Below are 27500 nucleotides of genomic sequence, written 5' to 3' on the forward strand. Positions count from 1 at the left end.
TCCCTTTCTGTCTCACAACACAAGGGGGCAGTCACAGCCTGCCCTCTAAAGACAACTCTCTTCCTCCACAGTTTTCCACCATCTGGCTACGACTACAGAGTCACTCTCAAACTAAATTTATCTGTGCTGTATATCTTTCACCTAACTCCTCTGACTATAAGAAATTCTTTGACTACTTAACTTCCAAAGTGGAGCACATTCTGACCCTCTTCCCTTTTGCAGAGATCTCCATTCTTGGAGACTTCAATGTTCACAACCAGCTTTGGCTTTCCTCTCCCTTCACTGACCATCCTGGTGAACTAGCCTTCAACTTTGCTATCCTCCATGATCTAGAGCAATTGGTGCAACACCCTACTTGTATTCCTGACCGTCTTGGAAATATGCCCAACATTCTTGACCTTTTCCTGACCTCTAATTCTTCTGCTTATGCTGTCACCCTTCCTTCTCCATTGGGCTCCTCTGATCACAATCTTATATCTGTATCTTGTCCTATCGCTCCAGTCCCTCCTCAGGATCTCCCTAAGCGAAGGTGCTTCTGGAGTTTTGCCTCTGCTAGTTAGGGGGACCTGAGGAGGTATTTTGCTGATTTTCCTTGGAATGACTACTGCTTCCGTGTCAGAGATCCATCTTTGTGTGCTGAGCGCATAACAGAGGTGAAAGTGTCTTGCTTGTACCTTGCCTAGTCAAAATCTTTCAGCTCTGTCTGTCAACATCTACCTTTCCTTCTTCCTGGAAGTTTGCCTACATTCAGCCTGTTTCTAAAAAGGGTGACCATTCTAATCCCACAAACTACCGTCCTATTGCTTTAATTTCCTGCCTATCTAAAGATTCTTAAACATCTATCACTTCACAACCTTCTATCTGATTGCCTGTATGGGTTCCGTCAAGGCCGCTCTACTGGTGATCTTCTGGCTTTCCTTAATGAGTCTTGGTCATCCTCTTTTAGAGATTTTGGTGAAACTTTTGCTGTTGCCTTGGACATATCAAAAGCTTTTGATAGAATCTGGCACAAAGCTTTGATTTCCAAACTACCCTCCTATGGCTTCTATCCTTCTCTCTCTAACTTCATCTCAAGTCTCCTTTCTGACCGCTCTATTGCTGCTGTGGTAGACGGTCACTGTTCTTTTTCTAAATCTATTAACAGTGGTGTTCCTCAGGGTTCTGTCCTGTCATCCACTCTCTTCTTATTATTTATTAATGATCTTCTAAACCAAACTTCTTGTAATATCCACTCATACTCTGATGATACCACCCTACACTTTTCCACGTCTTTTCACAGACGTCCAACCCTTCAGGAGATAAACATTTCACGCAGAGAAGCCACAGAACGCTTGGCTTCTGATCTTTCTAAAATTTCCGACTGGGGCAGAGCAAACTTGGTATTGTTCAATGCCTCAAAAACTCAATTCCTCCATCTATCAACTCGACACAACCTTCCAGACAATTATCCCCTCTTCTTCAATGACACTCAACTGTCCTCCTCTTCTACGCTGAACATCCTTGGTTTGTCCTTTACTTATAATCTGAACTGGAAACTTCATATCTCATCTCTAGCTAAAACAGCTTCTATGAAGTTAGGTGTTCTGAGACGTCTCCGCCAGTTTTTCTCACCCACCCAGCTGCTAACTCTGTACAAGGGCCTTATCTGTCCATGTATGGAGTATACTTCACATGTCTGGGGGGTTCCACTCATACTGCTCTTCTAGACAGAGTGCAATCAAAAGCTTTTCATCTCATCATCTCCTCTCCTCTAACTGACTGTCTTCAGCCTCTCTCTCACCGCCGCAATGTTGCATCTCTAGCTGTCTTCTACTGCTATTTTCATGCTAACTGCTCTTCTGATCTTGCTAACTGCATGCCTCCCCTCCTCTCGCGGCCTCGCTGCACAAGACTTTCTTCTTTCTCTCGCCCCTATTCTGTCCACCTCTCTACCGCAAGAGTTAACCAGTATTCTCAATCATTCATCCCTTTCTTTGGTAAATTCTGGAACTCCCTGTCTGCTTCTGTATTTCCACCTTCCTATGACTTGAATTCCTTCAAGAAGGAGGTTTCAAGACACTTATTCATCAATTTTTGACTACTGCTTTGACCCTTTTATGGGACTGGCATTTCAGTGGGCATTTTTTTTATTGGATTTTTGTTGCCCTAGGCCAGTGTCCCTCCTACATGAACTGTTTACTTCCTGAAGGGTTGGATGTCTATGAAAAGACCTGGAAAAATACAGGGTGGTATTATCAGCGTAGGAGTGGATAGGACAAGAAGTTTGGTTTAGAAGATCATTGATGAATAATAGGAAGAGAGTAGATGACAGGACAGAACTCTGAGGAACACCACTGTTAATAGATTTAGGAAAGGACAGTGACTTTTTACCACAGCAACAATAGAACAGTCAGAAAAAAGACTTGAGATGAAGTTACGGAGAAAAGGATAGAAGCCATATGTGTGTAGTTTGGAAATCAAAGCCTTGTGGCAGACTCTATCAAAAGCTTTTGATATGTTTAAGGCAACAGCAAAAGTTTCATCAAAATCCCTAAAAGAGGATGATCAAGACTCAATAAGGAAAGCCAAAAGATCACCAGTAGAACAGCCTTGACAGAACCCATACTGGCAATTAGATAGAAGGTTGTGAAGTGATAGATGTTTCAGAATCTCATTGTTGAGGATAGATTCAAAACTTTAGAAAGGCAAGAAATTAAAGGAATAGGACTGTAGTTTGAGGGATTAGAATGGTCATCCTTTTTAGGGACAGGCTGAATGTAGGCAAACTTTCTGCAAGAAGGAAGGGTAGATGTTGATAGACAGAGTTGAAAGAATTTGACTAGGCAAGGTGCAAGCACAGAGGCACAGTTTCATTGAACAATAGGAGGGAGTCCATCACATCCATAAGCCTTCCAAGGGTTTAGGCCAATAAGACCATAGTAAATATCACTGCAAAGGATTTTAATGATGGGTAGAATGAAGTAGTCAGAGGGTGGAGGAGAGGGGGGAACAAGCTCTGAATCATCCAAGGTAAAGTTTTTAGCAAAGGTTTGAGTGAAGAGTTCAGCTTTAGAAATAGATTAGATGGCAGTGGTGCCATCAGCTCGAAATAAAGGAGGGAAAGATGAAGAAGCAAAGTTATTGGAGATGTTTTTGGCGAGGTGCCAGAAGTTATAAGAGGAGTTAGATCTTGACAGATTTTGACACTTGCTGTTAATGAAGAACAGACACTTGTTTAGATCATGGTGATACAGGTTGGTCCAGTTGGACAAAGCCTGTGTTAACTTGTGCTTTACAGGAAATGAACAGGTTAGACTTGATTATATTTACACTGTTTATGTATATGTACATATAAAGAACTTATTTGTCAATTTGATATAGAACTAAATTTTGATATGTAAAAAAAAAAAAAAAAAAGAAAGAAAAGAAAAAAAAACATTTTTTTGTTTTTTTTATTTTTATTTTTATTTATTTATTTTTTTATTGGGGGTGAGTTTTTTAATGGCAACCCTCCTCATGGCCTCATACTACACTTCAGGAATCCTGTCACTGGTTTACCTCTGTTGCTTCATTATGAGACTGCTCCCTACTTCACAGCTACTCTAATCCTGAGACTACAGCAGATGCAGGGTACTTCCTATAGAGTGTCCCACACTCCAACTATGTCCATACACTAATGGGCACCACACCCCCTCCCAAGAGTTGACAAGACCGCATCATTTTCATACACTCACCACTGTTACTCTCCATTCACTTCTTCACACACAATTGCTTTCTTGCCTTGACAAGTCTGTATACACTTATGTTTATATAAAAAAGAAATATTTACTCACCCTCTCTAGTTCTGCAACCTTTTGCATGCGTCCATCCAACTCTCTCCGGATAGCTGCAGCTTGTTCATCTTGGCTGTCCAGCTGGTAATATAAACAAGGATAGTCAAAGGTAAGAAGGTAATGAAAAATAGAACACCAACCTAATTTTTTGACTTTACTCTTAGACCTCATACCTAACTCCTCTAACTATTGAAAATTCTTCAGCTATTTAACTTTCAAAGTGGAGCACATCCTGATTCATTTCCTTTTTGTGAAGATATCCATTCTTGGAGATCTCAGTGTTCACCACCAGCTTTGGTTATCACCTCCCTTCACTGACCAATCAAGTGAGCTTATGTTAAACTTTGCTATCCTTCATGACCTAAAGGAATTAGTGTAACACCCTCTCCATCTTGAAGATATGACCAACATTCTCGATCTTTTCCTAACATCTAATTTTGTTACTGTCTTCTCTTCTGGGCTCCTTCTATCTTAACCTCATATTTGTACCTTGCCCTGTCACTCCAAATCCTCCTCAAGATCCTCCAGAGCCAAGGTGCCTCTGATGTTTTGCCTCCATTAATAAGGGAGACCTGAAGAGGCATTATTGTGATTTACGACTGAATAATTACTGCGTCCATGTAAGGGAACCATCTCTGTATTCCTGAGTCAAGTATACATGACTAATTCATCTCCATGTTTTTAATAAAGTCTGGTTAGGCATAAATATGGAATTATAAATTTCAAATACATTTTTTTTTTTAGTTCAGGACAATAGTATATAAATAAAAATAAAAACTAAGAAACCAAGTGATGGGTAAGATGGCCCCACCAGCACAGCAGCAGCAGCAACAGCCAGACTTGGAAACTAGACTAACAGAATCCAGATATCATATATGGAGGCAGGGCAAACTAAGAACTGAGGAACATATGAGCATAAAAAAAAAAAAAATGGGGAGAACACAATCAAATATACCAACACCATTTATCTACTTTTAAAAGGAAAACCATATAACCTATAACTCTCACATTCTCTACATAATTACATATTCAAAGGAGGATTGGTGTTCCTATTTTTGCTCCAATATACATGTTTGTCATCAAAACCTAACTTTTCTTTTTTATGATCTTAAAAATAACTATTATTGATACATGCTACATCAGAACATATATACTTCAAACAGGAATGAATAATTTCTAAAATATTTTCCACAACATATTTTGTCTGACATGGATTACTTGAGAAGTTTTTTCATGTATTATTCAGCTGATCACAAAATACATAGTTAAATCACATAGTAAATGATAGAGTAGGGAAGTACAAAGTGCCCACCTGAAGTGCATTGAACAGCAGCTGGTGCTCAAATTTCTTGATGCCTAAGATTTGCTGAAACATGTCAAAGAGTTGCTCTTTAGGCATAATGAGCTCACTGTTGAGCGGTTGCTGCATCCGACCTGGCCTCTTGCTGTCTTCTTCACCTGCTGAATCAAGAATAATCTAATCAATCCTTTGAACTAAAGCAGTGTGTGACTAAACAGCAGAAGAAAGGAATTCTGAAATTTGATCCAGTAACTGAAAACATACAAACTTGAGTGACAACACTGGAGGCAGGTTATTTTTAGGTAGCAGTAACATGATTCTGAAGCCACACAGGGTACTCATCACCAGCCAGTATTAACTTTGCTTCATTACACAATCAACCAGTATTAACTTTGCTTCATTACACAATCTCAGTGTTCTGTGTTACTGCTCAAGACAAAACATTTTGTAGGGACAATGAAAATAGCCTCTCCCTGGACATGAAGGCAGAAACCTGTGGCACCACCTCAGTTTTAACAGAGGTGGATGTCAGTGTAGAAGGCAAGTCAAACAAAAACTGTCACTAAAGCAACAAGATCACATATATTGATGTTGATAAATTGAGGTAGAAGAGCTTCAAATTGATATATTGTTGCAAAATGGATAACAAGAGAAATTACTAGTATAGCTTGGATGATGGCTCATTATAAATAACTATGACTATGGGTAATATCTAAGTGCTTAAAATGTCAAATGGAATGAAAATCAAACACTGATTAGAGCTGGAAAATATACTGGAAGTATCTAGGCATATGAACAAAAGTTAATCATTAGCACTGATAAACAATGTAATTTAGAAGACCAAAGCAATATGAAAAAAAATAACTAGGTCACACAAATCAAGACTGGATAGAGCAAGTAGCCATAAAGGTGTGCAAGATGGGAGATATCAATGCTTCCTGATAAAGTGATCCTATCATCACCCAATGGAGATATTTGTGCAAGGGAGATAAATTAAAGCACATAACCAAGAAATATACATCTAAAACTACAAAGATCCTTAAAGGAAGAATATGAATATCAATAGTTAAGAAGAGAAATCAATTTATCTACTGCAAAAAAATGAGAATAATAATTAAAAAATGGAAACTATAGATATAACACATATCTAGCATAAATATTCATAATCATCAGAAATTAGAGAGGGATGGCTTGACTTTACTTATGAAGAAACACAAGAAGTGAAAGCAGATGCTTAGTCACAGTTTTTGTAATCATCACAGGGAGCAAACCTTCCACCACCAACAACAGTTTTGTTGTGACAAAACACTTTTGTGTCTTTATATTATTACTAAGGAAAGATGCTTCATACTATGATCATCAATAAGTAAGATGTATTACTATGAATATCATTTGATTCACAAGTAGCCTCTGAAAAAAAAAAAGTAGATGAATGGGGATAGGTAATCCAAACACAATAAAGGCAAAAAGTCTAGTCATTCACAAATTTGGCAAAAGATAAATTTTTTTTCTTTTCTTTTTTTTTTTTTTTGTGTGTGTGTAATTACCTAGTTGTAATTTACAGGGCCTGATCTATGCTCATGTGGTCACGTCTCCATATCTACACTTGTCCATCTTTTCCTGGAAGTTGTGTACACTTGTTACTGATACTACCTCCTCACTTAGCTTGCTCCAAACTTTCCCATTTTATATGCCCATTTTAGTCTCCTCACTTTTTTCCCATTTCTATTACAAGACATTTTTTTTCACATTAAATTCCATCTCCCATTTCTTACCCCCATCCCAAATTTTATTCAAATTATCTTATAGAATTTCACAATCTTTGTTGTTTCTTATATGTCTTTGTGATTTTGCATCACCTGCAAGCTAACTCATGTAACTCTTTACTACTTCAGGCATATCATTTATGTTGATTAGGAAAAGTATTGGTGCTAGCAATGATCTTTGTGGTACTCCACTATTTACTTTTCTCCATTTTGATTTTACATCTTTTACTACTGTTCTCATTTTTCTTCCCTTAAGTAGCCTTTCATCCTGTTTAATATTTTTTCTATTTAATCCTCCCACATTTTCTAGCTTCCATAGTAGCCTGTAGTGGGGAACTTTGTCCAAAGTTTTTTTTTAGATCTAAATACACACAGTCTACCCATCCATCCCTCTCCTATGTTATATCAGTCACTTTTGAATAGAAGCTCATCAAATTTGTTATATATGATCGTTTTTGTCTAAAGCCATACTGTTTTCCTGTTATTATATCATGCTTCTCTAGAAATTTTGTCCACTGCTTCTTTATCACTTTTTCACAGATCATAGATACTATGTTGGTCATTGATACTGGTCTATAGTTTAGTGGTTCTTCTTTCTTTACACTTTTATAAACTGGCACTATGTCTGCTCTCTTCCATTCCCCAGGCACTCTTCAAGTTGATAATGAGAATTTTTTTTATGTCATATACTGGTTCAATTAAATATGTGTATTTACATAGTTTACCTAGTTGTGGTTTACAGGAGGGAAGTAATGTCATAGTATCCCATCTCTGTATCTATCTAGTTTGGTCTTAAAAGCATTGACAGTTTCAGCATTTACAATTTCTTCACTAAGTTCATTCCATTTGTTCACACTTCTGTGAGGAAAACTATACTTCTTAATGTCTCATCTACAGTTAACTTTCTTCAGCTTCTTATTGTGTCTCCTTGTACTCTGTGTGTCTAGATTTATAAAACCTTCTTTGTCCACATTTTCCATACCATTTTATCATTCTATAAATGTTTATTAAATCTCCTCTCTCTCTCTCTCTCTCTCTCTCTCTCTCTCTCTCTCTCTCTCTCTCTCTCTCTCTCTCTCTCTCTCTCTCTCTCTCTCTCTCTCTCTCTCTCTCTCTCTCTCTCTCTCTCTCTCCTATTTTCAAGAGTAGGAATTTCCAGCATTCTTAATCCCTCTTCATAGGTTGATTTACTCAACTCCAGAACCATCTTAGTGACTGCTCTTTGTACTCTTTCTAATTTTATAATATTCCTCTTTGTATGAGGAGACCAAACCACTGCCATATATTCCAATCTTGGTCTTATCATGGAAATCAACAACTTTTTTAATAATTTCTTTATCCAAATATGAGAATGCCATTCTTACTCTTTTTAACAAATTCATCGTCTCTCCAGTAATTTTAGCAATGTGTCTGTCCAGAGTCAAATTTTCAGTAACTGTTACTCCCAAATCCACTTCCTCTTTTGACTTCTTTAACTTCACACCATCCATCTCATAATGATATTGTATTCTTTTCTTACTCTTACTAAACTCCATTACTTTACATTTACTTAAACTGAATTCCATTTACCAAGATTTACTCCATCTATTTATCTTATTTAAATCATCTTGCAGTACTATACAGTCATTTACATTTTCTACCCTTCTCATCAGCTTAGCATCATCTGCAAATAAGTTCATATAACTAACTATTTCTTCATTTTATGTCATTCACATATATTACAAACATTATCAGTCCCAATACTGACCCTTATGGGACACCAACAGTTACTTTCAGCCAAGATGAATTTTGGTCTTGTATTACAGTTCTCATCTCTCTATCATCCAGATAATCCTTCATGCACTCCAACAGTCTTCCTCCAGTTTCGTCATAATTTTTTATCTTCCATAGCAATCTTCGGTGTGGTACTTTGTCAAATGCCTTCTTCAAGTCTAAGTAGACACCATCCACCCACCTGTCTCTCTCCTGCACAATATTGACTATCCTAGTCAAGGACACTGATCTATAATTTAGTGGATTTTCCTTATTTCCTCCTTTATATATTGATGTAATATTTGCTCTTTTCCAATCTTTTGGTACTCTTCCTTGTGATAGTGATGTCACTGCTAGACTGTGAATTTTATCAGCCAGTTGTTCTTTACATTCCTTCAATATCCAGTTTGATACTCCATCTGGACCAGTTGCTTTATTTATTTCAAGTTCTTCCATCATCTTAAGTATTTCTTCATAACTGACTGGGACTGTACTTAGTATATTCCTCACCAACTTATCCCTTCCAGCATCAAACTTCCCTTTCCACAGTAAACACCGATCTAAAACTATTCATAACATCTGCCATGTCCTGTGTATCATCATAGATTTTTCCTTCAATATTCAATCTTGATACACCTTCCTTCTTTTTCATCTTCCCATTAATATATCTACAGAATAGTTTGGGTCAATCTATACAATTATCTAATATATCTCTTTCATAGTTTCTTCTCTCCATTCTTACTATCTCAATGTACTTGCTTTTAGCATCAATATATTCCTCCTATCTGCTCTCAGTTTTCCTCTTCTTCCATCTATCCCAAGCATTTGTGTGTGTGCGTGTGTGTGTGTGTGTGTGTGTGTGTGTGTGTGTGTGTGTGTGTGTGTGTGTGTGTGTGTGTGTATTTACCTAGTTGCATTGTACAGGGTATGAACCAAAGCTCATTTTGTCTTGTCTCCATAACCATATTTATCTTGTTTCTCTTTAAACATGTGTACACTGTTTGCCACAACCACCTCTTCCTTCAAATCATTCCAGGTTTCAATAGTTCTACACCAGAAGCTGCATTTCTTGATGTCATATGAACAGCCACTCTTCTTTATTTTCTTCCCATGCCCCCTCATCAATCTCTCTCCCTCCTCCATCTGTGGTATCAAGTAATTTTTGTCTATTCTTTCTATATTGTTTACTAATTTGTACATTGTTATCAGGTCTTCTTTTTCTCTTCTCTCTTGCAGTGTTAGTAAACTCATCTCTTGAAGTCTTTCTTCATGGTTTAAGTCTTTCAATTCTAGTACCATCTTTGTTGCTATCCTCTGTATTCTTTCCAGTTTCCATATATCTTTTTATCTCTGTGGAGCCCAAACTACTACTGCATATTCCAGTTTAGGACATATGCTTGTTATAATTTTCTTCATCATTTATTTATCTAAATAGTTAAACACCACATTAAGGTTTGTTAACAAGCTGTATGTAGAGCCAAATATAATCTTTATTTGTCTTTCAGGAGATAGTGTGCTGTGGATCATTACTCCCAAATCTTTTTCTTCATTACTTTTTGTTATTATTTCTCCTCCCATTTTGTACTTCCATGAAGGTCTCTTTTTACTTTTCCTATTTCCAACACATGGCATTTTCTGTATTAAATTTTAGTTTCCATCTTTGGCTCCATGCATGTATCTTGTCAATATCCTTTTGTAACTCCTTGCAGTCATTTTCATCCTTTATTTTTTCACTATTTTTGCATCATCAGCAAACAGGTTTATATAATTATTTAGATCCTCTGTCATATCATTTACATATATTTGAAACATAATAGGTGCCAACGCAGATCTTGCAGTACCCCACTTGTCACTTTCCACCAAGTTGAATTAGTGTCTCTGATTATTGTTCTCATTTCCCTCCCTTGTAAGTAATCCTCCATCCATTTCAATGTTGCTCCTTTTAGTCCTCCTCCATTCTCTAACTTCCACATGAGGCTTTTGTGGGGAGCTTTATTGAATGCTTATCTGAGATCCAGGTATACTACATCAACCCATCCATCCTTTTCTTGCACTCTCATATAGAAACTCAGAAGATTTGTGACACAGGATCTCCCTTTCCTGAATCCAAATTGCTTTTCTGTAAATATTGTTTCATCTTTTAGATATTCCACCCATCTGTCTTTAATTACTATTTCACAAGCCTGCTTACAATACTTGTTAGTGACACCAGTCTACAATTTAATGTTTCCATTTTATTTCTCCCCTTGTATATTGGCACTATGTTAGCTCTTTTCCATTCTCTTGGTACTTTTCCTTCTCTCAACAAGCTGTTAATTATATTCCATATGGGTTCTTCATTTGTTCTCTGCATTATTTTAATATGTATGCATTTATTTGATCTGGTCTCATAGCTTTTCTAACATCCAGCTCTTCCAACAGCCTCTTGATTTGTTGTCTCTTTACTTGTATCTCCTATATTCCTTCATTCTGTGATGCCACTTTTGGTGCCACAAATTTGACTTCCTTTGTAAATAGAGACTGAAAGCTCTCATTCATTAGTTCACTCATCTCCTCAGTGGTTCCATAATTTCTCCCTTCCCTTTTTAACTTGTTTATGCTATCCTTATGCTTCATTTTCCTGTTTATGTATCTGTAGAAGTTTGGATCCTTCCTTACATTTTCCTACTATTTTCCTACTATTTTTCCTACTATGTCACTTTCAAAGTTTCTTTCTTCTTCTCTTCTTACTTACTACTAATTACTTCTTCTTTTTCTATAATATATTCATTCCTTGCCTTTCTGTATTCTTTTCTAGCACAGTGGAACCTTGGTTACCGAACATCTCCCTTTTCGAACAAAAATCTTAACTCATAATTGCTTCAGTTGCCATACCATAATTTGGTTTTAGAACAAAATTACTTGATTTCAAATACTACAAGACGTAGTAAAAGCAGCCATATATTACTAATTTATAGTTTCTATAAAAATTTCTTTCATTTTTATATATTTGGAGGAGAGACACAGAGGGTAAGACAGTAAATCAATCTTTAAAGTAAGTCAAATGTGATCCTGTTGAAGATGTTGAAGAACCTTGATGTAAACAAACAAGGTTCTGCACTCTGGAGTTATCCTGAGCCTCCTGTGGCTCTCTTTATGACCCACAATACCAGAAAAACTGCACAACTGCATTTTCCCAGTAGCTTTTTCCAGCAGCAAGATGTCTAAGTGTTATGATCTCCTTAATTTTGGTGGTAAATGGGTTGCTCTTCTCTGTGTCACTCTGTAAGGCTTTCCTCACTAGATCAGTGACAAAGACTTGCATGGTCTAAACAATATCTTTTGATGAATTCTATGTCATTAAGTTTATTTAATACATACTTTCTGAGGAAAAAAAAATCCTAAATTGGAGATGTTGTGGAGCAGCCATCTTAGCACTGGGAGTGTTGATCATTACCCACTAAGACATGGTGGATGGGTGTCTGAAAACGGATGAATCTATTTTACAATGATTCCTAAGGGGAAAATAATTTCGGTTTTTTAACATTTCAGATTTCGAACTGAATTCAGAAATGAATCAAGTTCCAAAACCAAGGATTCACTGTATTTCTGTTCAGTTGTCTCATAATTTTCTTCCATGCCCTGTCCTTTTTCTCTTTTCCTTCTATACACCTGGCATTATACCATTCATGTTTCCCAATTTTCACTTTATAACTTGGCACAAACTGTTGCACCCCCTCTCTATACTTGCTAAAAAATATCTCATATTTTTCTTTTTTTTCTTTTTTTATATAGGAAGGACACTGGCCAAGGGCAACAAAAATCTAATAAAAAAAAAATGCCCACTGAAATGCCAGTACCATAAAAGGGTCAAAGCAGTTGTCAAAAATTGATGGATACTTGTCTTGAAACCTCCCTCTTGAAGGAATTCAAGTCATAGGAAGGTGGAAATACTGAAGCAGGCAGGGAGTTCCAGAGTTTACCAGAGAAAGGAATGAATGATTGAGAATACTGGTTAACTCTTGCATTAGAGAGGTGGACAGAATAGGGGTGAGAGAAAGAAGAAAGTCTTGTGCAGCGAGGCCGCGGAAGGAGGGGAGGCATGCAGTTAGCAAGATCAGAAGAGCAGTTAGCATGAAAATAGCGGTAGAAGACAGCTAGATATGCAACATTGCGGCGGTGAGAGAGAGAGTTAGAGGAGAGTTAGAGGAGAGGAGTTGATGAGACGAAAAGCTTTTGATTCCACCGTGTCTAGAAGAGCAGTATGAGTGGAACCCCCCCAGACATGTGAAGCATACTCCATACATGGACGGATAAGGCCCTTGTACAGAGTTAGCAGCTGGGGGGGTGAGAAAAACTGGCAGAGACGTCCCAGAACACCTAACTTCATAGAAGCTGTTTTAGCTAGAGATGACATGTGAAGTTTCCAGTTCAGATTATAAGTAAAGGACAGACCGAGGATGTTCAGTGTAGAAGAGGGGGACAGTTGAGTGTCATTGAAGAAGAGGGGATAGTTGTCTGGAAGGTTGTGTCGAGTTGATAGATGGAGGAATTGAGTTTTTGAGGCATTGAACAATACCAAGTTTGCTCTGCCCCAATCAGAAATTTTAGAAAGATCAGAAGTCAGGCGTTCTGTGGCTTCCCTGCGTGATATGTTTACCTCCTGAAGGGTTGCACGTCTATGAAAAGATGTGGAAAAGTGCAGGGTGGTATCATCAGCGTAGGAGTGGATAGGACAAGAAGTTTGGTTTAGAAGATCATTAATGAATAATAAGAAGAGAGTGGGTGACAGGACAGAACCCTGAGGAACACCACTGTTAATAGATTTAGGAGAAGAACAGTGACCGTCTACCACAGCAGCAATAGAACGGTCAGAAAGGAAACTTGAGATGAAGTTACAGAGAGAAGGATAGAAACCGTAGGAGGGTAGTTTGGAAATCAAAGCTTTGTGCCAGACTCTATCAAAAGCTTTTGATATGTCCAAGGCAACAGCAAAAGTTTCACCAAAATCTCTAAAAGAGGATGACCAAGACTCAGTAAGGAAAGCCAGAAACAGAAACTAAACTAAAAGAGGAAATAAAACTGGGATTTGCAAAGGAAGGAAATGAAAATGAATACACATGTAGGAGAGACAGAAAAGGAAAGGGAGTAGGAGTAATGTTTTGTTGTTGAACCTATTGGAACTTAAAAGACTAGTTAAAGAACAATAAACCAGATGTAGTATGTTTAACAGAAACCAAACTAAAAGAGTAAATAAAGTTGGGATTTGCAAAGGAAGGATATAGCACATGTAGGAGAGACAGAAAAGGAAAGGGAGTAGGAGTGATGATATTGGTAAAAGAGGATATTGTAGTTGAGGAAGTAGAATATGGTGATAGAATGGTGAAAACATTGAGTGTTGTGATTAAGATCAAAGGAAGTAAAAAAGGAAAATTATTGTGACTTACATACCACAAAAAACTAATGCATGGGAGATCAATAAATTTAAAAGTATGAAACTAGAAACAAAAAGTATTATAAAAGAAATGATAAAGAAAAGTAACAAAGTGCTCTTAGTAGGAGACTTCATCACATCAGGAATTAACTGGAAGGAAATGGAAGTGAAAGAAAATGTTGGGTCATGGAGCAATGAACTAATGCAAACCATGATGATTAATATAATGAGACAATAGGTGAACAAGCCTACAAGATGCAGAGGACAAGAAGAACCATCACAGTTAGACTTTATGTTTACAAAAACTGCAGAAAGTAAACCAAGTATACATTGTTTGAGCACAATGGGAAGAAGTGATCATGTGATAATAGAATTAGTACCACAGGAGGAAAAAGTGTTGCACAGGAAAGAACAGTACAGTACAGTTCAGAGTTTAACAAACTTTATGGAAAAGTTAACTGGAAAAAGCTATTTGAAGGTATAGTAGTGCAGTAGACACCTGCCAAAACGATAATTACTCCCAGTGAGGTCTAAAGCACTGTTCAGGGGGTGCTGTGAACTTATCATTAAACCCAGCTGTGACCTTACTGAACGTTTCCCTTTGTGTTGTCTTGCCAGTGTGCTTAACAGTCACTTGAATATAGCAGGGGTCAAGAGAGTTGCTACTGGGCCAACAGTACACATTTTCACCACCATTGTTTATGACTGATTCATCACTCCACAGCACTCCTAGCCACTTTTCTGCAATCAAAACCATATATTTTTCTGCAAAAGTGACCCTATTAGTTTTCTACCGAAGAGTCAAAAGGGGTTTCTTCACTGGGCAATGGCTGGTGGAGATGCACCTATTAATGTTTCTCACAAAGCATTCACCAAATGTATATGGGTTGCTTTCTTTTTCTTTCCTTGTTGTCACATGTGGTTATGACTCTAACTCATGCTATACAATAACCTGGGAGTGATTATCTGTCTTCTTGGCCTTACCAGGCCTCTCCTTGTGTGTGGGTGCCAGATGCTCCTTGGACACACAATAATCTGTTCAGAGATTGCCTTTGTTTGAAGACTAGATCTCTTTAGGACAATGATCTCGGCACTGGTCTGTGCACTTAAGTCCTTTTCCTTGCCCATGTTGACAACATATTGGGGTGAAAGGGCACAGCTGTGCAGGTTGAGTGGGAGCACAAACAGGATGGTGCAGCGAACAGAGCACTGAATGGGCTTTTCTTGGTGGGCTCAGACACTGCTACTACTACACCACTCTGTGTATGCAGCATAATGCACTGGCATAAGTTCAAGTCACTCTTAGGGGTGGAGGAAAATTTGACAGTGAATAAGTCAGCCTCAACCCAGACAGACTATTTCAATATTAAGAACTGTAGTATCCATAAACATTACCAATCTAGAACAGAAAATAAAGATGTCTAGAATATGACAATTATACCAAAAGAAGTAGTAAAGTGAATAACTTGAAATATGCTTCTGAAGAAGAGTGAGAGGACAGAGCAGGATAACACAGCTACAACTCTGACAAATTCAACAGCTAAAAACAAGATGGCTAAGAATCATCTAAATATTTAAATACTCAACATCTCAAGAATGAGTGATTTTCAAAGATTATTAGACACTATATTATTGACCAGAATACTACAAATACATGTAGATTTAACTCAAATGAAAACACTGCAATTAAGATACTATTTTTCTGTTTAATGATAATAGCTCTTAAATTGTGTGCAGTCTTAGTATACAGTTTTCAACAATAACAGTGCTAGGAAAACTAGGCTTATTAATCATTGCCATCGGCAAGGAACATCAGCAGCAGTGAGAGCAGTAACACAGAAAAGGTCATTCTGTATCCTTACCTTTAATTATCATGTCAAACTTGGCCATCCAGGAGGTGAGCACAGTCTCCTTACTGAGACCGTCAATTTCCGGGAGGGACCTGTAGGGAGAGAACAGAGGCACCATAAGACATGTGACCCCTACTATGCTATAGGGATGACAAAGACATACAAAGCAAATTAATCTGTACAAATCAAATTAATGTGATGTTATTCAGTGTGTCTGTTTCCATTCTCTGATTACTGTATTTCCCGGCATCAATAAAAATGTCTTGGAGAAAGTTACGTTTTCATAGGCTCATCCTAAGCAAGGTTATCTTTGTTTGACAGTAATCTGAACTCCTCAGTATGGCCTCACAATGAGGTGCATAAATTATAATTGGTTAAAGTAGTACATAAATTAAAGTTTAGAAAAAAATCTAGGCACTAACAAAAACCTATTTCCATATGGGTAGTCAAAGGAGGAGGCAGTAGACACCTGCCGAAACGATAATTACTCCCAGTGAGGTCTAAAGCACTGTTCAGGGGGTGCTGTGAACTTATCATTAAACCCAGGTGTGACCTCACTGAACGTTTCCCTTTGTGTCTCACAACACGAGGGGGCAGTCACAGCCTGCCCTCTAAAGGCAACTCTCTTCCTCCACACAAAACTACAAGCACCTAATAACACACACACCCTTCACTCAAAAATTTTAAAATCATCATGGCGACTCCTACACCAGCCTCGGAGTCCCCATCTGGGGAAGGGACCATAAATGTCCCCAGGTTGGATTGCCTTTCTGTCAACGACCCTAAGTGTCTTGACACCCCCCTCAATTTTTTCTTCATTAACTTCTGCAACATTCGCAGTCAAAGATCTAATTTTCAATCTGTAAAACACCACCTCTCTTCTTCTAAGCCTCCTCATCTTTTCCTCACTGAAACTCAGGTGTCTGAGGCAACTTTCTCTATCCTCATTTTCAATCCAAAGCTGGATGTTGCATTTATGTGCGCAATGACTTAACTTGCTCTCGTGCCTACGCTCTTGAATCTTCCAAGTTTTCCACTATCTGCCTATGACTACAGAGTCACTCTCAAACTAAATTTATCTATTCTCTATACCTTTCACCTAACTCCTCTGACTATAAGAAATTCTTTGACTACTTAACTTCCAAAGTGGAGCACATTCTGACCCTCTTCCCTTTTGCAGAGATCTCCATTCTTGGAGACTTCAATGTTAACCACCAGCTTTGGCTTTCCTCTCCCTTCACTGACCATCCTGGAGAACTAGCCTTCAACTTTGCTATCCTCCACGACCTAGAGCAATTGGTGCAACACCTTACTCGTATTCCTGACCATCTTGGAGATACGCCCAACATTCTTGAACTTTTCCTGACCTCTAATTCTACTTATGCTGTCACCCTTTCTTCTCCGTTGGGCTCCTCTGATCACAATCTCATATCTTTATCTTGTCCTATCACTCCAATCCCTCCTCAGGATCCCCCTAAGCGAAGGTGCCTCTGGCGTTTTGCCTCTGCTAGTTGGGGGGACCTGAGGAGGTATTTTGCTGATTTTCCTTGGAATGACTACTGCTTCTGTGTCAGATACCTATCTGTGTGTATTGAGCGCATAACATAGGTGATAGTATCTGGCATGGAGGCGTACATTCCTCACTCTTTTTCTTGACCTGAATCTTCCAAACGTTGGTTTAACACAGCTTGTTCTCGTGATGTACATGATAGAGAGGTTTCCCACAAAAAGTACTTGAGCCTTCCATCACCAGAATCTCATGCACTTTATATTTCTGCCCGAAACCATGCCAAGTCTGTTCTCCAACTAGCCAAAAACTCCTTCATTAACAGAAAGTGTCAAAACCTTTCAAGATCTAACTCCCCTCGTGACTTCTGGCATCTAGCCAAAAATATTCCTAATAACTTTGTTTCTTCTTCTTTCCCTCCGCTATTTCAACCAGATGGCACCACTGCTATCACATCTATTTCTGAAGCTGAACTCTTCGCTCAAACCTTTGCTAAAAACTCTACCTTGGATGATTCTGGGCTTGTTCCTCCCTCTCCTCCGCCCTCTGACTACTTCATGCCACCTATTAAAATTCTTCGCAATGATGTTTTCCATGCCCTTGCTGGCCTAAACTCTCGGAAGGCTTATGGACCTGATGGGGTCCCTCCTATTGTTCTCCGAAAACTGTGCCTCCACGCTTGCATCTTGCCTAGTCAAACTCTTTCAGCTCTGTCTGTCAACATCTACCTTTCCTTCTTGCTGGAAGTTTGCCTACATTCAACCTGTTCCTAAAAAGGGTGACGGTTCTAATCCCACAAACTACTGTCCTATGGCTTTAATTTCCTGTCTATCTAAAGTTTTTGAATCTATTCTCAACAGGATGATTCTTAAACTTCACAACCTTCTATCTGATCGCCAGTATGGGTTCTGTCAAGGCTGCTGTACTGGTGATCTTCTGGCCTTCCTTACTGAGTCTTGGTCATCCTCTTTTAGAGATTTTGGTGAAACTTTTGCTGTTGCCTTGGACATATCAAAAGCTTTTGATAGAGTCTGGCACAAAGCTTTGATTTCCTAAATCTATTAACAGTGGTGTTCCTCAGGGTTCTGTCCTGTCACCCACTCTCTTCTTATTATTCATTAATGATCTTCTAAACCAAACTTCTTGTCCTGTCCACTCCTACGCTGATGATACCACCCTTCACTTTTCCACGTCTTCTCATAGACATCCAACCCTTCAGGAGGTAAACATTTCATGCAGGGAAGCCAAAGAATGCTTGACTTCTGATCTTTCTAAAATTTCTGACTGGGGCAGAGCAAACTTGGTATTGTTCAATGCCTCAAAAACTCAATTCCTCCACCTATCAAGTCGACACAACCTTCCAGACAACTATCCCCTCTTCTTCAATGACACTCAACTGTCCCCCTCTTCTACACTGAACATCCTCGGTCTGTCCTTTACTTATAATCTGAACTGGAAACTTCACATCTCATCTCTAGCTAAAACAGCTTCTATGAAGTTAGGTGTTCTGAGACATCTCCGCCAGTTTTTCTCACCCCCCCCAGCTGCTAACTCTGTACAAGGGCCTTATCCATCCATGTATGGAGTATGCTTCGCATGTCTGGGGGGATTCCACTCATACTTTTCTTCTAGACAGAGTGCAATCAAAAGCTTTTCGTCTCATCAACTCCTCCCCTCTAACTGACTGTCTTCAGCCTCTCTCTCACAGCCACAATGTTGCATCTCTAGCTGTCTTCTACCGCTATTTTCATGCTAACTGCTCTTCTGATCTTGCTAACTGCATGCCTCCCCTCCTCCCGCGGCCTTGCTGCAAAAGACTTTCTTCTTTCTCTCACCCCTATTCTGTCCACCTCTCTAATACAAGAGAACCAGTATTCTCAATCATTCATCCCTTTCTCTGATATATTCTGGAACTGCCTGCCTGCTTCTGTATTTCCATTTTCCTATGACTTGAATTCCTTCAAGAGGGAGGTTTCAAGGCACTTATTCATTAATTTTTGACCACTGCTTTGACCCTTTTATGGGACTGGCATTTCAGTGGGCATTTTTTTTTATTGGATTTTTGTTGCCCTTGGCCAGTGTCCCTCCTACAGAAAAAAAAAAAAAAAGGCAGGTCAGTGGTATTTTACATGTGTATCAACAATGCCGGTATTTTCACACTCCTCAAACAGCCCAACTTTAAGGGAATACCATAAAGTTACAAAAGAAGTAAAACTGTGATGTGTTAAAAGGGTTTACCAGCAAATCTGATTTATAACAAGAGTATTGTGATCACTCACTAACAGGTGGCTGCTATCATGATTCACTAATTGTAACAATTCCTAACATAAAAAGGACATGTGGCCTGATTTTCAATGACTGCTGTTTGTTTTGTAAATTTTTAGTTTTTAGGATTGTTTGTTTTTACTCTAATATTCTTGCATTATTCCCTTTTTTTTTCAAATTTGTCAAAATTGGGGTATTCTCGAGTGTGAAGCATCTTCGATACTGGGGAATATGGTACTTGTTAATAAGTACCTATTTGGAAGAAAAGATGAGCCCAGTGATGTTTAATTTGTGGTGAGGGACTCATAAAGCATATCCTCCTGTTCTTATCACCACCACTGTTATTTATTCTTCAATGAGATTTTCTATCCTTGTAAACCTCAAATTTATTTAATAGCTCTTCTTATTCAAATGGCATTTCACGTGCACATTAAAGCCATTAAGAGTGACTTCTTTTAACTGATGTTTACCATGTGTGTTTTAACAAAGACTCAATTATTATGAAGTCTGTTTTTTCAACTTTCACATACGAGTACATTAATAAGTGACTCGATTTTGAAATTATGCTCAACTACACACAAACCAAATGCTGAATAAAACTAGGGAAACACAACGAACCGATGGACCAAGAACCGAGGATTACCAGCAAAACTTGGTTAAAAACAGTACTGATGGTCTGAATGCTGAGGAAAACTAGCAGAACTGAGAGCTGAGAATAACAAGTGTAATCTACAATGAACCGTGTTCCGTTGATAAGTAGTGGAACTTATAACGAAGCAACAGATTGAGTGCTGAAAAACACTAGAGAAACATGAACCAATGAACTGAGTGCTGAACATATGATGAACTGACAGACTGTGTGATAAGAAACTACAGCTAAACTTACAAAGAAAACTGTACCGATGGACCAAGTACCGAGGAACACTAGCGAAACCTGATATGGAACGATGGACCGAGTGCTGATGTAGCCTAAATGTGGTTTATCTACAAGGTACCAACCCAACTAGCGAATAAATAACAGAACCATGATGAAAACTGTACCGATGGAGCGAGTTGGAGGAGATGTGAAGTGAACAAGACAAAGAGAAAAATGAGAGAATGACAAACATAAGGGGATGAAGTGCACTAATAACACCACTGAGAGGATGAACAGCAGGATTTGCACAAGGGAGGGAAAAAGATGGTGGGGGGAAAGACAGAGAGTGAGATGAAGGGATGGATTTGCAGTAGAATTGCAAAGGATAGGAGTCACAGAGGAAGATTCAAGAGACAGAAACAACTGGCACCAACCCCTGACTCTAGAGAAATGGCAAAAGGAGAAGAAAAAGATGTTAGTCATTGGAGCAGAAAAACAACACAAGGAAGTCAGGTGGAAAAAAAAAGATTGCCTCAAAGGTGGAAGGAGTAACAATTGACATGGGAGGAAAAAAAATTGTTCTCACAGCACCAGGAAGGGACTGTGCTGACCTGCTTTGCATTACTGGGACTGATTACAACTACAGAGAGAGAGAGAGAGAGAGAGAGAGAGAGAGAGAGAGAGAGAGAGAGAGAGAGAGAGAGAGAGAGAGAGAGAGAGAGAGAGAGAGAGAGAGAGAGAGAGAGAGAGAGAGAGAGAGAGAGAGAGAGAGAGAGAGAGAGAGAGAGAGAGAGAGAGAGAGAATGGAGAAAAAACAAAATAACTGAAGAAAATAAGGATGAAAAATGTGATAATAAGAAAAGAAAAAGAAATTAGAGAAAATAGAAAAGACAAAGAGAAAGGAATAAAGGACATAGAAAGAAAGATAGGAGAGAAAGATTAAAGAACAAAGAACAAGTTAAGTGAAGAAATATAAGTATTTCTTAAGGAAGGCAGATTTTCAATCAAACTACGGGACAGTAATAGCAGGGCTGCTAACCAAACACAGATTTTCTCTGAATGGCTTATTGGAGATGAATATTTAAAATGCAGACTCCTCTGACTATAAGAAATTCTTTGACTACTTAACTTCCAAAGTGGAGCACATTCTGACCCTCTTCCCTTTTGCAGAGATCTCCATTCTTGGAGACTTCAATGTTCACCACCAGCTTTGGCTTTCCTCTCCCTTCACTGACCATCCTGGTGAACTAGCCTACAACTTTGCTATCCTCCATGACCTAGAGCAATTGGTGCAACACCCTACTCGTATTCCTGACCGTCTTGGAGATACGCCTAACATTCTTGACCTTTTCCTGACCTCTAATCCTTCTGCTTATGCTGTCACCCTTTCTTCTCCGTTGGGCTCCTCCGATCACAATCTCATATCTTTATCTTGTCGTATCAATCCAATCCCTCCTCAGTATCCCCCTAAGCGAAGGTGCCTCTGGCGTTTTGCTTCTGCTAGTTGGGGGGACCTGAGGAGGTATTTTGCTGATTTTCCTTGGAATGACTACTGCTTCCGTGTCAGAGACCCGTCTTTGTGTGCTGAGCGCATAACAGAGGTGATAGTGTCTGGCATGGAGGCGTACATTCCTCACTCTTTTTCTCGTCCTAAACCTTCTAAACTTTGGTTTAACACAGTTTGTTCTCGTGCTATACATGATAGAGAGGTGGCCCACAAAAGGTACTTAAGCCTTCCATCACCAGAATCTCATGCACTTTATATTTCTGCCCGGAACCATGCCAAGTCTGTTCACCAACTAGCCAAAATCTCCTTCATTAACAGAAAATTTCAAAACCTTTCAAGATCTAACTCCCCTCGTGATTTCTGTCATCTAGCCAAAAATATCTCCAATAACTTTGCTTCTTCTTCTTTCCCTCCTCTACTTCAACCAGATGGCACCACTGCTATCACATCTATTTCTAAAGCTGAAGTCCTTGCTCAAACCTTTGCTAAAAACTCTACCTTGGACGATTCTGGGCTTGTTCCTCCCTCTCCTCTACCCTCTGACTACTTCATGCCACGTATTAAAATTCTTCGTAATGATGTTTTCCATGCCCTCGCTGGTCTAAACCCTCGGAAGGCTTATGGACCTGATGGGGTCCCTCCTATTGTTCTCCGAAACTGTACCTCCGTGCTTGTACCTTGCTTAGTCAAACTCTTTCAGCTCTATCTGTCAACATCTACCTTTCCTTCTTGCTGGAAGTTTGCCTACATTCAACCTGTTCCTAAAAAGGGTGACCGCTCTAATCCCTCAAACTACTGTCCTATTGCTTTAATTTCCTGCTTATCTAAAGTTTTTGAATCTATCCTAAACAGGAAGATTCTTAAACATCTATCACTTCACAACCTTCTATCTGATCCGGGTTCCGTCAAGGCCGCTCTACTGGTGATCTTCTGGCTTTCCTTACTGAGTCTTGGTCATCCTCTTTTAGAGACTTTGTTGAAACTTTTGCTGTTGCCTTGGACATATCAAAAGCCTTTGATAGAGTCTGGCACAAAGCTTTGATTTCCAAACTACCCTCCTACGGTTTCTATCCTTCTCTCTGTAACTTCATCTCAAGTTTCCTTTTCCGACCGTTCTATTGCTGCTGTGGTAGACGGTCACTGTTCTTCTCCTAAATCTATTAACAGTGGTGTTCCTCAGGGTTCTGTCCTGTCACCCACTCTCTTCTTATTATTCATTAATGATCTTCTAAACCAAACTTCTTGTCCTATCCACTCCTATGCTGATGATACCCCCCTGCACTTTTCCACGTCTTTTTCATAGACGTCCAACCCTTCAGCAGGTAAACATATCACGCAGGGAAGCCACAGAACGCCTGACTTCTGATCTTTCTAAAATTTCTGATTGGGGCAGAGCAAACTTGGTATTGTTCAATGCCTCAAAAACTCAATTCCTCCATCTATCAACTCGACACAATCTTCCAGACAACTATCCCCTCTTCTTCAATGACACTCAACTGTCCCCCTCTTCTACACTGAACATCCTCGGTCTGTCCTTTACTTATAATCTGAACTGAAAACTTCACATCTCATCTCTAGCTAAAACAGCTTCTATGAAGTTAGGTGTTCTGAGACGTCTCCGCCAGTTTTTCTCACCCCCCCAGCTGCTAAATCTGTACAAGGGCCTTATCCGTCCATGTATGGAGTATGCTTCACATGTCTGGGGGGGTTCCACTCATACTGCTCTTCTAGACAGGGTGGAATCAAAAGCTTTTCGTCTCATCAACTCCTCTCCTCTAACTGACTGTCTTCAGCCCCTCTCTCACCGCCGCAATGTTGCATATCTAGCTGTCTTCTTCCGCTATTTTAATGCCAACTGCTCTTCTGATCTTGCTAACTGCATGCCTCCCCTCCTTCCGCGGCCTCGCTGCACAAGACTTTCTTCTTTCTCTCACCCCTATTCTGTCCACCTCTCTAATGCAAGAGTTAACCAGTATTCTCAATCATTCATCCCTTTCTCTGGTAAACTCTGGAACTCCCTGCCTTCTTCTGTATTTCCACCTTCCTATGACTTGAATTCCTTCAAGAGGGAGGTTTCAAGACACTTATCCACCAATTTTTGACCACTGCTTTGACCCTTTTATGGGACTGGCATTTCAGTGGGCATTTTTTTTTATTGGATTTTTGTTGCCCTTGGCCAGTATCCTTCCTACATAAAAAAAAAAAGTTAGGTAGTCACTATGGTAAACAGTTTCCTTCATCTACTTATTCAAATTTATCATTACCTTTCCCTACTTTATAGAATATTTAAAATGCAGACCATAGTTAGGTAGTCACTATGGTAAACAGTTTCCTTCATCTACTTATTCAAATTTATCATTACTTTTCCCTACTTTATAGACAATGTAACAGGACAATACACAGGTGCAGTATTTCCAAAATTTATAAAGATTCTTTCACGTGCAGTACTTCCAAAATTTATAAATATTCTTCAGAGTATTTAACAAAACTGAAGTACTTTGGGCCACATTCTGAAATGTATTGGCATCCTAGTACTGGTAACTTGTTACTGGAGTTTTCAAAAGTATTTTTTCATAATGACTCTATTTTTCAATTGCACCATCAATAGGAATCAAACCCATTTGAACCTGACATAATTTCCTTGACCTTTGAAATCAATCCAAATCAGAGGACAAAGCCTTCAGGGATGCTACCTCATGTCATGGGCTCATGGCACACAAGTGACTGCACATGGCGACTATTACCCCACCTTATTATTCTCCACTTTCTGCTGCACTTGAGTATATAACTCCAGTAATCACAGTTATTCCCTTTTACTTAAGATCTGAGGAAATTAATGGTCTCATAATAAGAAAGGGCAGTAATGTAGTACTCAAGAACAACAGCCCAAAAGTAAAAGTGTACTGCTAAGCTGTTAAGTGGTGGCTCGTTGGGTAGCTGCTGCTTGGAACTACAGCTTATGGCTGTCTCTTTAATAATATTTTATTACAGTTGACTCCATGTCAATTTACCACTGTTTCTAAATTTTCTAATATGTCTACTGCACTTCTGAAGTTTACCTGAAGCAATATGTCATTGCAAAGTGAAACACATTACAATATGTTCTCTCCTCTTTGTACATATTACCAAAGTTAGCCAATAAGCATTACAATATTAAAAAAATAAATAAAAAATAATTTGAAGTATTAGACATTTATATCAGAAAGGATGACTGATGCAGCTGAGTGCAATAACCAGCAGAAGGAACCCTCACTGATAAGTACTCAAGTAATTAACTAACAAATCAAGAGTTTGACACACACAACAAACATCTCCCCACCACTGCCTTATGAAGTTTTGACCACAAGCACAAAAATTCTTACGTATAATTGACAATCAACATAATGAACTAGCATGTTCCAGCCTTTTACATATCACACCCAGGAGCATGCTTACTACTACAGTACTAATACTACTACCTCAACCTGTACTATTTCTTGACACTTTTACACATGTGCCAAAAAACATGTGTTATAATCTTCATCAAAAAAGTTCTCAGTTAGCCACTGAGTTTCTAATTCACTAAAGAATAGAAAACTTTCAAATAAACTTGTGACTTGACAAATTGTACAGTGCTGCCTCAGAATCTTAAATCTGTGAAAAGCAAATTTGGATAAATCTTTGCTTTGTACCAGTCCTTCCATACAATGGTGATTTTACTTTCTTCTTCGTTGTTTTTACTTGACTTACACAAATTTGAGGCTCATTTCTATCAGAAATGCCTAGTTTGTCTGCTCCCTCAAATTATTTCTGACGGAAGAATGAGGCCCACACTGAATGAATCACAGAAACCCAAAAGAAACTTAAATCATCAAGAAAATGCTAAACCTAACCAAATCTAACTAACCTAATCGAACCTAACCTAACCAAACATAATTAACTTAATCTATCATAACCTGACCTAACAACCTAACTTTACCTAACCTAGTAAACCTTATTAGTTTTCTTTATTGCTAATGTCATCAGCTGGAGGTAAGGAAATTATCAAATGTGATTGGAGCATTCAATATTAGTGCTGAAGAAGATCGGTAGGTGGCAGCAGTGTCGACCATGAAGAGACAAGAGCTGAACAGGTCTGCCATTATAGCCCTTCCGTGTGGCTCAAATAACAATTGAAAAATTCCTCTACTTCAGAAATTACTAGCTTGCGACTATAGAAGAAATATGTCTTACAAGTCTCAGTTATCATAAAAACCCATAAAAAAACTGAGGTAAGTGATTTTTTAAGCACTTTAAGTACCTTACCCACAAGATACACGATACGTAAAGTCTACTTGCACATTTTTGTATTTGGTGGAAAATGAAGGAGTTTAATAGTTGTGCTGCCTCCTGGTGGTGGAGGGATGGTTCCAGGGCCCTATCCTTCATATTGTTTATGGTCGACCCTTGCTAACCATCATAGCTAACAGAATTTATGAATTTATAAGTCATCAGCCATAATCTCTGTCACCGTCTGCCACAAGAACACATGCTCACAATTTGTCAACTTTACAGTTATGGAATAAAACAGGTTATTGGCATTTATTCCCTTGGATTTAAATTGTTTTGACTTCACAGTACGACTTTAGAGGAAGTTAGATAGTAAAACAGAAATTTGTTTTGAGAAAATTTCCTGAAATTTATTCCTGTCAAAAAGTGTCAACAAAATTTAATGTAGTACAACTACAACCTTCTGCTCGCATTGTTTTACAGACAAATGAAGCAGGCTGTGCGAATATTCCCGTTTTTTTTTCCAAAGCTAAAGAAGGAACTATATAAAGGTCTTCAAGGCATTCATCAACATGATAAATGAAAGAAAATTACGGCCGACAGCCCGACACATGCGGATGGCGCAAGGCAGGGGTTTGGTTATGCTTAAGAAAACTGATCGTACCACTCTCTGCAATGATTTATAACTATACTTTATGTCGCAAAGAAGAACATTATTTACTTATAATTACCAATCTTTATTGTTGTATTCATGAAAAGAAAAAAAAAAAATGCTGAGGATCATGTGGTGGGAGGGCCTGCACACAGGAGTCGGCGCATGTGCGAGCAGTCTCACCTCGTGATTGGTGTGAGAAGTCTTGCCTTATGATTGGCTGCCACCTTCTCATCAGCTAACCTAACTAAACTAACCTAATGGAAATAATGTGTTATAATAAATAAGAGACCCTATCCAGTAATTTGGTACAGGGTGGTTGGGTTAAAGTTGGGTTAAGGTTAGGTTAGGTTAGTTAGGTTAACTGATGAGAAGGTGGCAACCAATCACGAGGCGAGACCACGCACATGCACAGAGAGTGTGTGAGGACTTTCCTGCGTGCAGGCCCTCCTGTTGTGGTACGTATGGCCATGTTGCCATTGTGTTGACACACTTCTAAAAGTCATTAGCAGCGCTAAGACAGGTTGAACCCAGTATTAGCTTCATTTTATAGTTGTCCATAGGAGTATAAG

General features: G+C 38.8%; 1 protein-coding gene across 1 annotated transcript in view; it reads right to left on the reverse strand.

Annotated features, from left to right (window-relative positions):
• The window catches only part of LOC135108630 (calcium-dependent secretion activator-like), a 108048-nt gene that overhangs the window by 42872 nt on the left and 37676 nt on the right, over nucleotides 1-27500 (reverse strand). The window contains exons 4-6 of the mRNA XM_064019788.1: nucleotides 15906-15985; nucleotides 5125-5270; nucleotides 3813-3893 (exon numbers count right to left, since the gene is read on the reverse strand). Of these exons, the coding sequence (XP_063875858.1) occupies nucleotides 3813-3893; nucleotides 5125-5270; nucleotides 15906-15985 (307 nt within the window). The remainder of the gene's footprint in view (nucleotides 1-3812; nucleotides 3894-5124; nucleotides 5271-15905; nucleotides 15986-27500) is intronic.

Source organism: Scylla paramamosain, chromosome 17 (genome assembly GCF_035594125.1).
Source record: "Scylla paramamosain isolate STU-SP2022 chromosome 17, ASM3559412v1, whole genome shotgun sequence".
In the NCBI taxonomy this organism is placed as follows: Eukaryota; Metazoa; Arthropoda; class Malacostraca; order Decapoda; family Portunidae; genus Scylla; species Scylla paramamosain.